Below are 13630 nucleotides of genomic sequence, written 5' to 3' on the forward strand. Positions count from 1 at the left end.
AAACTTTTGGATTCTTATATTGTCAATATATCTTTTTAAAAATGAAATTTTGAAGCTTTTAATTCCCTATTTTCTTTCATTTTCTTCTTTTATAAGCCATAAAATCTAATCTTTTTGACGGAAAAAATTCATATTCCAATGTGAACTTCATTCCCATGAACTACCAAGGTAACATCTTGTACCCTAATATTGATAAATTCTGTCTCTATAAATACATAACACTTGTGTTGCAAAGCCTCATGACATGCAAATTATCAGCACGAAACTCGTCCAGTTATTTAATCTTATATATATTACCTTACAATGGCTATGACGATCTCATAGCTCAGCGAAACAGCCCCAAGGGTCATGGTCAAGGGAACTATCCAGTCTAACCACGCTGTAAACTGTGGCTGTGAAAATGCTGAAATCAGAATGTTTACAGTTGCTAGGAAATTGGTTTCTCTCAGAAGGACCATCTCTGTTACATTATAAGGTATTTTGTTCCAGATGGAATAGACAAGTGTTGGTGTTTCATTTCTGTACTGTGTTTGCTAATGAACCAGAAGCCTGGACATATATAATAGAAAGAAATGACCATTACAATTGATTATTTTCAGTTTTATATCTTTTAACATTTCTTAAGTATCTCACAGCTTATCTTTTTCAATATCTGTGAAAATCTATTTATCACAAACAATAAACACATGAAATGAAGAAGTGAAATTATGAATTGTCTTGGTATCACCATCCATTCAGTAGAAGTCTTCACACTTACCTATACTAGAAGACACCGAGAAGCTAGGACTCCAATTGACTTTGAGTGAAAACTGATGCAACATCTGGTAGCCAATGAAGCCATAGACAAGTACTGAAGCTAAAAAGTTTATCATTCTGCCAAGCCATGATGATTTTCTTCCTGTAAAATTGAATCAGATAATTCTATTGTAAAACACTCATATATTCTATTACTTCACTTGTAGTATATGTATCTGGTATATGAATATGTTAAAGATGATTTGCAAACTTAATTTTCCAGGCTGCATCATTTTACAATATATATATTACCTGTTTTATATCCAAAGTGCTCGTCGTCCAGTAGAGAAAAGCAGAGGATAATAGTGAGCAAGTTGAAGAAGTTGTAGTTACCGGTCAGAATGATCAGGACCTGTAGTATCAGCTGCAACATACAAAGGAGTGACTGGTCAGTATCACACAAACAAACATGTGACTGGTCAGTATCACACATACAAACAAGTGACTGGTCAGTATCACACATACAAACAAGTGACTGGTCAGTATCACACAAACAAACAAGTGACTGGTCAGTATCACACAAACAAACAAGTGATTGGTCAGTATCACACAAACAAACAAGTGACTTTTCAGTATCACACAAACAAACAAGTGACTGGTCAGTATCACACAAACAAACAAGTGACTGGTCAGTATCACGCATACAAACAAGTGACTGGTCAGTATCACGCAAACAAACAAGTGATTGGTCAGTATCACACAAACAAACAAGTGACTGGTCAGTATCACACAAACATGTGACTGGTCAGTATCACACAAACAAACAAGTGACTGGTCAGTATCACACGTACAAACAAGTGACTGGTCAGTATCACACAAACAAACAAGTGACTGGTCAGTATCACACACACAAACAAGTGACAGGTCAGTATCACACATACAAACAAGTGACTGGTCAGTATCACACAATCAAACAAGTGACTGGTCAGTATCACACAAACAAGTGACTGGTCAGTATCACATATACAAACAAGTGACTGGTCAGTATCACACAAACAAACATGTGACTGGTCAGTATCACACAAACAAACAAATGACTGGTCAGTATCACACAAACAAACAAGTGACTGGTCAGTATCACACACACAAACAAGTGACAGGTCAGTATCACACATACAAACAAGTGACTGGTCAGTATCACACAAACAAACAAGTGACTGGTCAGTATCACACAAACAAGTGACTGGTCAGTATCATACATACAAACAAGTGACTGGTCAGTATCACACAAACAAACAAGTGACTGGTCAGTATCACACAAACAAGTGACTGGTCAGTATCACACAAACAAACAAGTGACTGGTCAGTATCACACAAACAAACAAGTGACTGGTCAGTATCACACAAACAAGTGACTGGTCAGTATCATACAAACAAACAAGTGACTGGTCAGTATCACACAAACAAACAAGTGACTGGTCAGTATCACACAAACAAACAAATGACTGGTCAGTATCACACAAACAAACAAGTGACTGGTCAGTATCACACATACAAACAAGTGATTAGTCAGTATCACACAAACAAACAAGTGATTGGTCAGTATCACACAAACAAATGACTGGTCAGTATCATACAAACAAACAAGTGACTGGTCAGTATCACACAAACAAACAAGTGACTGGTCAGTATCACACAAACAAGTGACTGGTCAGTATCATACAAACAAACAAGTGACTGGTCAGTATCACACAAACAAACAAGTGACTGATCAGTATCACACAAACAAACAAGTGACTGGTCAGTATCACACAAACAAACATGTGACTGGTCAGGATCACACAAACAAACAAGTGACTGGTCAGTATCACACGTACAAACAAGTGACTGGTCAGTATCACACATACAAACAAGTGACTGGTCAGTATCACACAAACAAACAAGTGACTGGTCAGTATCACACAAACAAGTGACTGGTCAGTATCACACAAACAAACAAGTGACTGGTCAGTATCACACAAACAAACAAGTGACTGGTCAGTATCACACAAACAAGTGACTGGTCAGTATCATACAAACAAACAAGTGACTGGTCAGTATCACACAAACAAACAAGTGACTGGTCAGTATCACACAAACAAACAAATGACTGGTCAGTATCACACAAACAAACAAGTGACTGGTCAGTATCACACATACAAACAAGTGATTAGTCTGTATCACACAAACAAACAAGTGACTGGTCAGTATCACACAAACAAATGACTGGTCAGTATCATACAAACAAACAAGTGACTGGTCAGTATCACACAAACAAACAAGTGACTGGTCAGTATCATACATACAAACACGTGACTGGTCAGTATCACACAGTTGTTGTTAAATAATAACTGGCTGAAAACCAACATGTTATAGTAGTATTTTTCTACATTTTCTAATAAATAAAAGAAAAAAAATGGTTGATAAATATAAGTCTTCTTTTTCAGGCAATAAACTTTTAATGAGAACATTGAATTTACACCTGTACATGGGCAAAACCAACTTCTTTGTGAAATACAAGTTTGTAAAATTAAAACTAAACAAGATATTAATTTCTTCATGAATTTAGCAATTATCATGATGAAATTTCAGTATGGCAGATCTTCTGTTATCTACACATCAATGATTATGTATCAGGCCTGAGAACAGACCCCTCAGTACCTTAACTGTCTTTATCATGAATATAGACATATGTAGGTACAAAGTTTATATGGGTAAGATTGACAAAACATGTATTCATGAAACCTGTGTTATCACATGTATGCCACCAGACTTCAGGAGTGATCACAAAGATTGTTGGTCAGGCACATTTCATGGAACATTTAACCTTCTGTGTATTAATACTGTATCAATGCTTTAAGCCACTGCCATCATAACAACCAGTCCTCACGACTTCAACATTCCAACACAGAAATAGGTCAAGTTAATTATTATATAAGTTTCATATGATTCCATTTATTATGTCAATCTTTTACTCCCTTACCATCCAATCTGACCAGTCTGTCAAGAAAGGATTACCCTTCATCCTCTCCCCCACTGGTCTGTCATACCCTCTCCAAAACTGGTCTGTGTCATACCCTCTCCCCCACTGGTCTGTCATACCCTCTCCCCCACTGGTCTCTGCCATACCCTCTCCAAAACTGGTCTGTCATACCCTCTCCCTACTGGTCTCTGTCATACCCTCTCCCCCACTGGTCTGTCATACCCTCTCCTCCACTGGTCTCTGCCATACCCTCTCCCCCACTGGTCTCTGTCATACCCTCTCCCCCACTGGTCTGTCATACCCTCTCCCAAACTGGTCTGCCATACCATCTCCCCCACTGGTCTCTGCCATACCCTCTCCCCCACTGGTCTGTCATGCCCTCTCCAAAACTGGTCTGCCATACCATCTCCCCCACTGGTCTCTGCCATACCCTCTTCCCCACTGGTCTGTCATACCCTCTCCCAAACTGGTCTGCCATACCCTCTCCCCCACTGGTCTCTGTCATACCCTCTTCCCCACTGGTCTGTCATACCCTCTCCCAAACTGGTCTGCCATACCATCTCCCCCACTGGTCTCTGCCATACCCTCTCCTTTACTAGTCTGTCCAGATAAAGGATTACCATACACCCTCTCCCACTGCTCTTGCCAGATAAAGGTTTACCCAACACCCATTGCCCTACTGGTTTACACAGATAAAGGATTACTATAAACCCTCTCCCCTACTGATCTGTCCAGATAAAGGTTTACCAATACCCATTGCCCTACTGGTTTACACAGATAGAGGATTACTATAAACCCTCTATCCTACTGATCTGTCCAGATAAAGGTTTACTAATACCCATTGCCCTACTGGTTTACACAGATAAAGGATTACTATAAACCCTCTCCTCATTGATCTGTCTAAATAAACGTTAATCTCATACCAATTGCCCTTCTGGTTTACTAAGTTACAGGATTACTCTATACCCTCTCCCACACTGGTTGGTCCAGATGAATTAATACATGTCTGTTTTACAAGTACATAATAGTCAGAGCCAGCAGAAATTATTGACATTTGATACACTATATATAAAATAATGGTTTACTCTTCAAAGCAATAACACATATCTTTATACCTCCTGTAAATGCTTTTGAAGTGTCTGGATGTTCCCATGAACAGCTGGATAATCAATTTAAATTAAGGTTACAAAACAATTTACATTTATTAACAAAACATGATACTCCATTTATTTTATTTAAAAAAATTGTAAAGTATCGTCAAATCTTCAATTCTAAGACAGATAAAAATCAATTTAAAAATACACACTCCTTTCAGGACCACGTAAATCGTTTAAAGTAGTCATACAAGAATACCTATACAATGTTGTAGCTCGGTGCGTAGAATCAGATCCGAGATGTGAGAAATGATACGAGGCTCAGGAACATTGGATAGATATATATAAATAGCATTGACTGTATTTTACATGGAGTCCAATGACAAAGTGTTTTAAAGGTTCTGTTTTGATAACCTTTAGTTAGTGTGCATCATTTATAGCAATGTAACCAGTCTTAGACTGTGATAATCACTAAACACCCAGTACTGGTCACCTTGATGTGGGAAGTACTTACTGCCTCTGTGCTGGATGGCAATTAATACTGTTGAAATAACACGATCTAGAATCCTTTCAGTAAATTTATCATATTGTGGTACTTTGAAAAATACAAACAAGAAGCTCATTTGGAACTTGGCTTGATTCAATAACAGTCGGTGGTACTTGACAAAGTATAAATAAGGACTTTGTATGAAATTTGGCATCACTCAATAACTTTGGTGAGTGTTATGTTATTGGCTGTTTGTACACTTCATAAAATACACACAAGTTTGTAAAGAGTCAGGTAAAGTTATTTAGTCTATAAGACGGTTTACTATTTGGATGTGGTACTTTACTACATGTACTCTCCTGTGTGGAATTCTTTATATTGATGCAGCTTAATGTGTGTGTGACTGTTTACTTAAAAGTGGCACTACCAACATCTTGTGTGCCATTTAAGTCAATACCTGTGCCAAGTAATTCATACTTTCAAATGTGGATTGATAAATGTTTTCAAGAGAAAAATTCATGATCAGGACCTTATAATCACACTGTGTACTTGGTTTCATCTTCATCATTACCTCAGGAACAAAATCAGCATTATCATTACCCGAGCTACAAGTTCAGCTTGACAATACCAGAGCTACAGGTTCAGCTTTGTCTTTGCCTAATCTACAGGTTCAGCTTGACGTTACCAGAGCTACAGATTCAGCTTTGTCTTTGCCTAATCTACAGGTTCAGCTTGACGTTACCAGAGCTACAGGTTCAGATTCGTCTTTGCCTAATCTACAGGTTCAGCTTGACGTCACCAGAGCTACAGGTTCAGATTCGCCTTTGCCTAATCTACAGGTTCAGCTTTACTGTTTCCTGAGCTACAGGTTCAGCCTCACCATTACCCGAGCGGTCTATTTTACCTTTGCACCATCTACAGGTTCAGCATCAATGTGAGGTTCAAATCAGGTAAATAATTCATCATACCTATCATAATTTACATCCTATTGAAGATTGATCTTACATTAATCTTTCAAATACTGCACATCTACATTAGCTCACTGACTGTCTACCCATCCACCCACCTGCAACCAGAATCTGAGTATTGGGTGGATATCCATTCAATATTGTTTATTCATAAATTTACTTACTATAATGTAAGAGACAAATTCTCATTCAATAAATAGTTTCCTAATTTTGTGTTGTTTAAAAACTTTATAAAATTATGCTTATGTCTAATATAAGGTGAAAGCTTGTTTCCTGATCAGTATGTGCTATATTTTGTAATGTATGTGTATAAGGCTGATTTTAATAAAAAAAACTATATTAGACTAAAGTTCATGTCTGAAAACTTATCAAGAACAGCAAGTTTATAAGATCCTTGCAGAAGCATCAACACAATAATATATCCTTAATGGAAGATGAATTTGTGTTTTGTGTTAAGTTTATTAAGATTACATATTACACCATCATGTCTCGGGCACTCCTGTGTAAATTACCATTTTTTTTCATGTTTTAATCTTTAGTTTATGATAATAGTTTTGGGACTGTAACACTTAGATCTTATATATTGCCAATAAAATTTACACAATAACTTATATGCATTGAATTATAATATAAATTACACTGTGTATTTAATGCAGATAACACTAAGAGCTCTTAAAAAGCATGTTTGCTTTAAATAAATTTGAAAACTTTTTTTTAAAACATTGAATTTGTTCAGAAATTTCTAGACATTATCGTGTACATTTTTTCTTTGCTTATTGAGACAACAATATTCTAATGAGGTCCAGGTTTTATAACAGATTACTTATCACTAGCTTTATGATAAAATGTGAAAATCGTACACTTGTTTGGTATCCAAGACTGTTTTCTCTCCCATAAATAATCCATATTCATTTTATTCATTGGTTCAGTATTTAAAAACATGTAAAGAAAAATTAAAACTTTAAAAATTACCATCAAATTTCATAAATGAAACAAGATGAAAGAAAAAGTCCTCAGAAATGAATTAATAACCTTGGCAACATTTATCAGATTCAACATAAGGAGGATAGTGCTTGTGCTTGTATCTGTTAAAATGGCACACACCTTTTATAGGTCTTTTTATAAATGTTTTCTCTCTCCAACACAAATTTAATTTCCTCAGATGAAATGTGGCATCAGTGATAAAATGTTTTATAATTTGTTTGGGAGTTGAAGAATTGCATATCTAGTGCCAAACAGGGGTTTGTGCATACCTTTGATAAGTTTGTAATGTTGAGTCAGAACCAGTGTTAGTGTGTAAACACAAACCAGGTATATTTGATAAGGCAGGTGTCAACACTATACACTATAATGTCTATTGTTCTTCAAGCCTTGAAAACCTTCTTAGTATGTTTAGAGTTTTCCATTTTATTTTGAATCATTTTTATCAAACTTTTAACTTCTGTGCTATATAAAATCAAAGTAAGATTTTCTAAGCAACATACATTGGTCTCAAAATATTAAGAAGAAATTTTGATAAGTACCACATATCTATAGCAGAATTTTAATGTCTAATAACAGCTTATGGATAAAACGACTTCCATATTTAATATTTACCATCCTCGATGTGCAATGTATAAACATGATTGTTCTCTGTATAAACATACGGAGACATAGATAAAAGATCCTATATTGAACAATAAATCTTTGCATGTAAAATGTAAGAAAGAAGACACATGACAGACTAGACAATGTTTCTGACCTCTACAACCAGGTATACCTCATACTGAGGTTATATGAGAAATCTGACACTGCTAATAGCTGTTAATGTTAAGTCTATTCAAGTTAATCTGATATACACTGTCAAACTAACAAATTAAAAGCCATTTTATTGAGCACAATAGTGAGTTACTATTGCTATTAAATCTCATTTTCCTTACAATATTTTTCCTCAGTAAGTGACTTTAGGATAGAACATATTCTATTTCACGATTTAAAAGTCTGACATTGATAAATGAAAAATAATTCCAGACCAGTCTTGCAATTTGAGAATATTCCTGTATTTGGTCAAATGAGACAGATTTTTATGTTCAAATCACATATGAACTGAGCTATATCATAAATTAAAGAATTACATTTCAACACCACTTATACTAGAGTAACCTTAAAAATTAAATGGTGAATATGTGATATGTATGATGTTTCAGTTTATTTGTTCTAGTTTTATTAATTTGCCCTCTTAGCAGACGATCCACTTTCAGAGAAATCAGTGTCACATTTCAGGACAAGTAAACTGGACAAGACTTTTGCAAATTTTGTAAAGGAAGGGTGGTTACTGTACACACGATTAATATGTTGTTGTCAGCTGAGAGACAAACACAAAACAGGGTTTCAAATCACGTAGATTGATATAATGGGGAAGTTTTATGGTTGTTATACTGAACTCATTGAGAAATATCCTATTTCTTTGTGTGATATTAAGCCAGAATTGTTTAATGCTGGTTTGTTAGCTTTCTTGTTCTGTTGTTGTGTACCTTATTCTCATTTAAGAACATGACATTAATTACTTAGATTGACCAAAGTTTACATGGTGGGTGTCCTTTATGAAGCAAAAGACACTTACTCCTCCAGAACACCTGGTCTAATTCTTGTACAAGAGTCTCCATGTAAATATTTCTTTCGTATATATTTTGCCCTAGTTCAACTGAATTTGAGTCTGGATTATGTTTCTGTTGACATGTTGGTATTTCTTTTTTTCTTATTTGTCAAGTGTTACTTCCCTTCACTTCACTTGGTAACATCTCACTTTTGTGATCAACACCAAAGGAAACAATAATGAGATGCAATCAGTAATTCCATTAATTATCACACTTTCTGTCAAATCCTATCAGTGATCAGTTCAACAGTTGAGAGGGGATGGAATACATAATATCAGATATAGGGCTTATTTGTACAGGTTTGTGTAATGGAAAAAAGGGTACAATATTTCACTATGATTAAGAAACATTACATGCCATGGAAAGAAAGAAAGAAATAAAGAAAGAAAGAGGCCAAATAGCCTAAACAGTCACCTGAGTGAACTTACGAATGAAAACAATTGGAACAAACGTGTAAAGAAAATGAAAAATACTATTTCTACAGAGACAGAAAAGTTTTACTAAGATCTTTCCAACCATGATGAGTATTTGAATTTACCATAACCATGATGAGTATTTGAATTTACCATATTTGGGCATTGAAAAGTATTTTTTAAAATTTCAGTCAGTTTTATCCTTTTTGACGATGCCAATCAGCCCTTGGGGGTTAGTCTGCATTGATATGTGCATAACATGAAACTTTAATCCTATACTAATGATTCTACCTCAGTCTCTTTCCAATGGAAAATACATAAATTAGGCTCAAAAATGACGTTTTTCTGTATAAACAATAGTAAATTTTATCTCCTACCCAGGGGAAAATGTGAGACCCTGGCTTCATGAAATTTATAATTTTGATAAAGCAACTTAAGACCCTTCCATCCATTGGGAGTATTTGATTCTCCCAAATTTGGGTACGCAGAAGATTTTTGAAATTTCAGTCAGTTTGATCATGGAGGTTGAGGACCATGAAGTAAAAAAATTAAAAAGTTTACAGATGCACACTGGATGATGTCAGACAAAAGAATATTGCAAAAGGTCACCATGAGACTGAAAATAGAGGACAGATGGACAGTCACAGTTTTGCAAGTGGAGGACGAATGGACAGAGAACTACAGACTTAAAAGTGGAGAAGACGGCTGAACAGAAAGTTTCAGACAAAATGACTGAATGAACAAATAGTTTCATAAACTTCAACTAACATTTAAAATGACTATATATACTAGGTTGTGGTATCTCATGGACTGTGTTGTAATTTATGAAGTACATGCATATGATGTGTAAATCAATTAATATTAAGAAATTACACCGTCATAAAATCATTGGGAATGAAAAACAGCATTTTTTTAAACAAATAATACCCTTTTAATCTGTATTGGTTTTCACTGTTTACATGCACTAGGTCTATCTATAATGCTGTATATGTAGGTAAAGATAAACAGTTCATGTTTAATCATCACTTCTATACAAAAGTATGGTGCAATTACCTATTGATGGAAGGGACAAAATAATCACATCAATCGTGATAACATGACAATAATCCCTCAATCCAAAACTCCATTTACTGAGATTGAAAAGTGGACTGATGAGACATCAGATTGTGATACCTACAATGTGATGGAAGACAGGTGTAATGTCAGAAATCTTTGTAGTGACAGGTGTTAAATAATGCATACATACTCATACTTAGTTTATATCAATGTTTTAACTGTGTAAGAAAATTTCCTAACTTTGAAATTTCAAACTAATATGAATGTCAATACTATGAAATTTTAAAATTTGCTTATATGTAGGTTTTTTTCTGAGGCTATCATGATAACAAAAATCAGTGGAGAGAACACTACAATGACATCATATTTTTATTACAAGTTAATGATGAAATGCACAAAGGAATGACTGAAGAAAGTTTCTCTATATAGTTAATATTACATTAAGTTCGTTGTTATGATAACATCTGATACACAACCTAGCTGAATGTATGTATTTTGCTAATTTCAGTTTATGTGCCAATTCCTATTTGAAGTAGTGTAAATCAAACACATGTTTTGTACTAAAAACAGGCATTGTTTAATTTAACTTTATAAATTTTCAGGGGACATAAGAATGTTAGAAGCAACAGAGATGATACAAAAGGAACAGGTATGTTTGTTTACTGGATAGCTACCTATATTGAGTATTTGTAAACAGAAAACTGGTATTAAAGTAATACAGGTAAACATATTTCCACAAAAGCTCAGTAACATACACAGATTATAAGGAAACCAGGTATAATGAAGTTATCTCCCTTGAAACTTAATGACTGGTGTTTTCAAGTTTCAACAGTTATTTCCCTTAAACCATATGTGCTTAACATTCAACCATAAATGACATATCACCATGTAACAAACTAATATACCAACTCTACCGTGACAGGTCAGAGGGTGATTTGTCAGAGAGTGACTAGTCAACATGTAAAACCTGATACATCACCTTCATAGTGACTGGTCCGCACGTAAAAACCTAATACATCACCATTTTAGTGACTGGTCAGGGTGTAAAAAACCTGATACATCACCTCTATAGTGACTGGTCAGTACCTAAAAACCTAATACATCACCATTTTAGTGACCAGTCAGGTTGTAAAAAACCTGACACATCACCTCTATAGTGACTGGTCAGCACCTAAAAACCTAATACATCACCATTTTAGTGACTGGTCAGGGTGTAAAAAACCTGACACATCACCTCTATAGTGACTGGTCAGTACCTAAAAACCTAATACATCACCATTTTAGTGACCAGTCAGGTTGTAAAAAACCTGATACATCACCTCTATAGTGACTGGTCAGTACCTAAAAACCTAATACATCACCATTTTAGTGACCAGTCAGGTTGTAAAAAAAACCTCAATCATCACCTGTGTAGTGACCTGTCAGCATGTAAAACTTTATACCTCATCTATATAGTACCTGGTCAGCTTGTAAAACCTTATGCATCATCTATATAGTGACCTGTCAGCATGTAAAACCTTATACCTCATCTATATAGTGCCTGGTCAGCTTGTAAAACCTAATACATCATCTATATAGTGCCTGGTCAGCTTGTAAAACCTTATTCCTCATCTATATAGTGACCTGTCAGCATGTAAAACCTTATACCTCATCTATATAGTACCTGGTCAGCATGTAAAACCTTATACCTCATCTATATAGTACCTGGTCAGCATGTAAAACCTTATACATCATCTATATAGTACCTGGTCAGCTTGTAAAACCTAATACATCATCTATATAGTGACCTGTCAGCATGTAAAACCTTATACATCATCTATATAGTACCTGGTCAGCATGTAAAACCTTATACCTCATCTATATAGTGACCTGTCAGCATGTAAAACCTTATACCTCATCTATATAGTACCTGGTCAGCATGTAAAACCTTATACCTCATCTATATAGTACCTGGTCAGCTTGTAAAACCTTATGCATCATCTATATAGTGACCTGTCAGCATGTAAAACCTTATACCTCATCTATATAGTACCTGGTCAGCTTGTAAAACCTAATACATCATCTATATAGTGCCTGGTCAGCTTGTAAAACCTTATTCCTCATCTATATATTACCTGGTCAGCATGTAAAACCTTATACCTCATCTATATAGTGCCTGGTCAGCTTGTAAAACCTTATACATCATCTATATAGTGCCTGGTCAGCTTGTAAAACCTAATACATCATCTATATAGTGACCTGTCAGCACGTAAAACCTGATACATCACCTATATAGTGACCTGTCAGCACGTAAAACCTAATACATCATCTATATAGTGACCTGTCAGCACGTAAAACCTAATACCTCATCTATATAGTGCCTGGTCAGCTTGTAAAACCTTATACATCATCTATATAGTACCTGGTCAGCTTGTAAAACCTTATACCTCATCTATATAGTGCCTGGTCAGCTTGTAAAACCTTATACATCATCTATATAGTGACCTGTCAGCACGTAAAACCTAATTACTCAAAATAACTCAAAATGAAAAAGACACATTCATGGACCAAGGGGAACCTATTCCATTCTTTTCAAGAAATTGTAAATTTCAACTGTCAAAATTCAACATGGCTACCTGTCTGCTAATTTGTTTTCCTGATCATATTTCAACAAGATCATGGATTCAGGGTGATATGAATAGCTCAGCGTTATCGAATGGAAGGCCAAAAAATTCCTTAATAATATTTCATGATAGAGAGCAATATTTTAACATTTTAGACATATTTTCTAAATCTATCCACATGTTAGCTCTTCCCAATAAGGAATTGACACATTTGGATGACTATAACAGCACATACAACATTTACATTATCAGTGTTAGTAAGGAGGGAAGTTCTGTCTACATTGACTGTTTGTAATTTAAGTAAACATGTGTCACATACCTAAGATGACTGACAGAATTGGTTGTCTTACCTATTGGTGTTATTATAGCCAGTCAATTCAACAGTATAATGATAGGACTAGATCATCTAGAACATTGACAAGTAAAGGGGTATGGTAAAGGGTTTCCCTCGTCTGTGTGTTAACATGTCGAAGTATACATAGATATAGATTTGAATATTGATTTCTGTATATTACAAAAAAAAATCTTTGAAAACTTTTCATCCAGTTATGATTAGCATGAAATTATCAAAATATGAACAGTGTTGTGACTTGATTTTCAGATTTTCAAACATATC

General features: G+C 35.1%; 1 protein-coding gene across 2 annotated transcripts in view; it reads right to left on the reverse strand.

The window, feature by feature from the left end:
• Positions 1-13630, reverse strand: part of LOC132548360 (lipase maturation factor 2-like) — a 51876-nt gene that overhangs the window by 11504 nt on the left and 26742 nt on the right. For both annotated transcript variants that reach the window (XM_060212219.1, XM_060212218.1), the window contains exons 8-10: positions 1048-1159; positions 758-898; positions 298-403 (exon numbers count right to left, since the gene is read on the reverse strand). In XM_060212219.1, coding sequence (XP_060068202.1) covers positions 298-403; positions 758-898; positions 1048-1159 — 359 coding nt within the window. The remainder of the gene's footprint in view (positions 1-297; positions 404-757; positions 899-1047; positions 1160-13630) is intronic.

The sequence above is a fragment of the Ylistrum balloti genome, unplaced genomic scaffold, assembly GCF_031769215.1.
Source record: "Ylistrum balloti isolate Yb309-2 unplaced genomic scaffold, AGI_CSIRO_Ybal_v1 Utg370010, whole genome shotgun sequence".
Classification (NCBI taxonomy): Eukaryota; Metazoa; Mollusca; class Bivalvia; order Pectinida; family Pectinidae; genus Ylistrum; species Ylistrum balloti.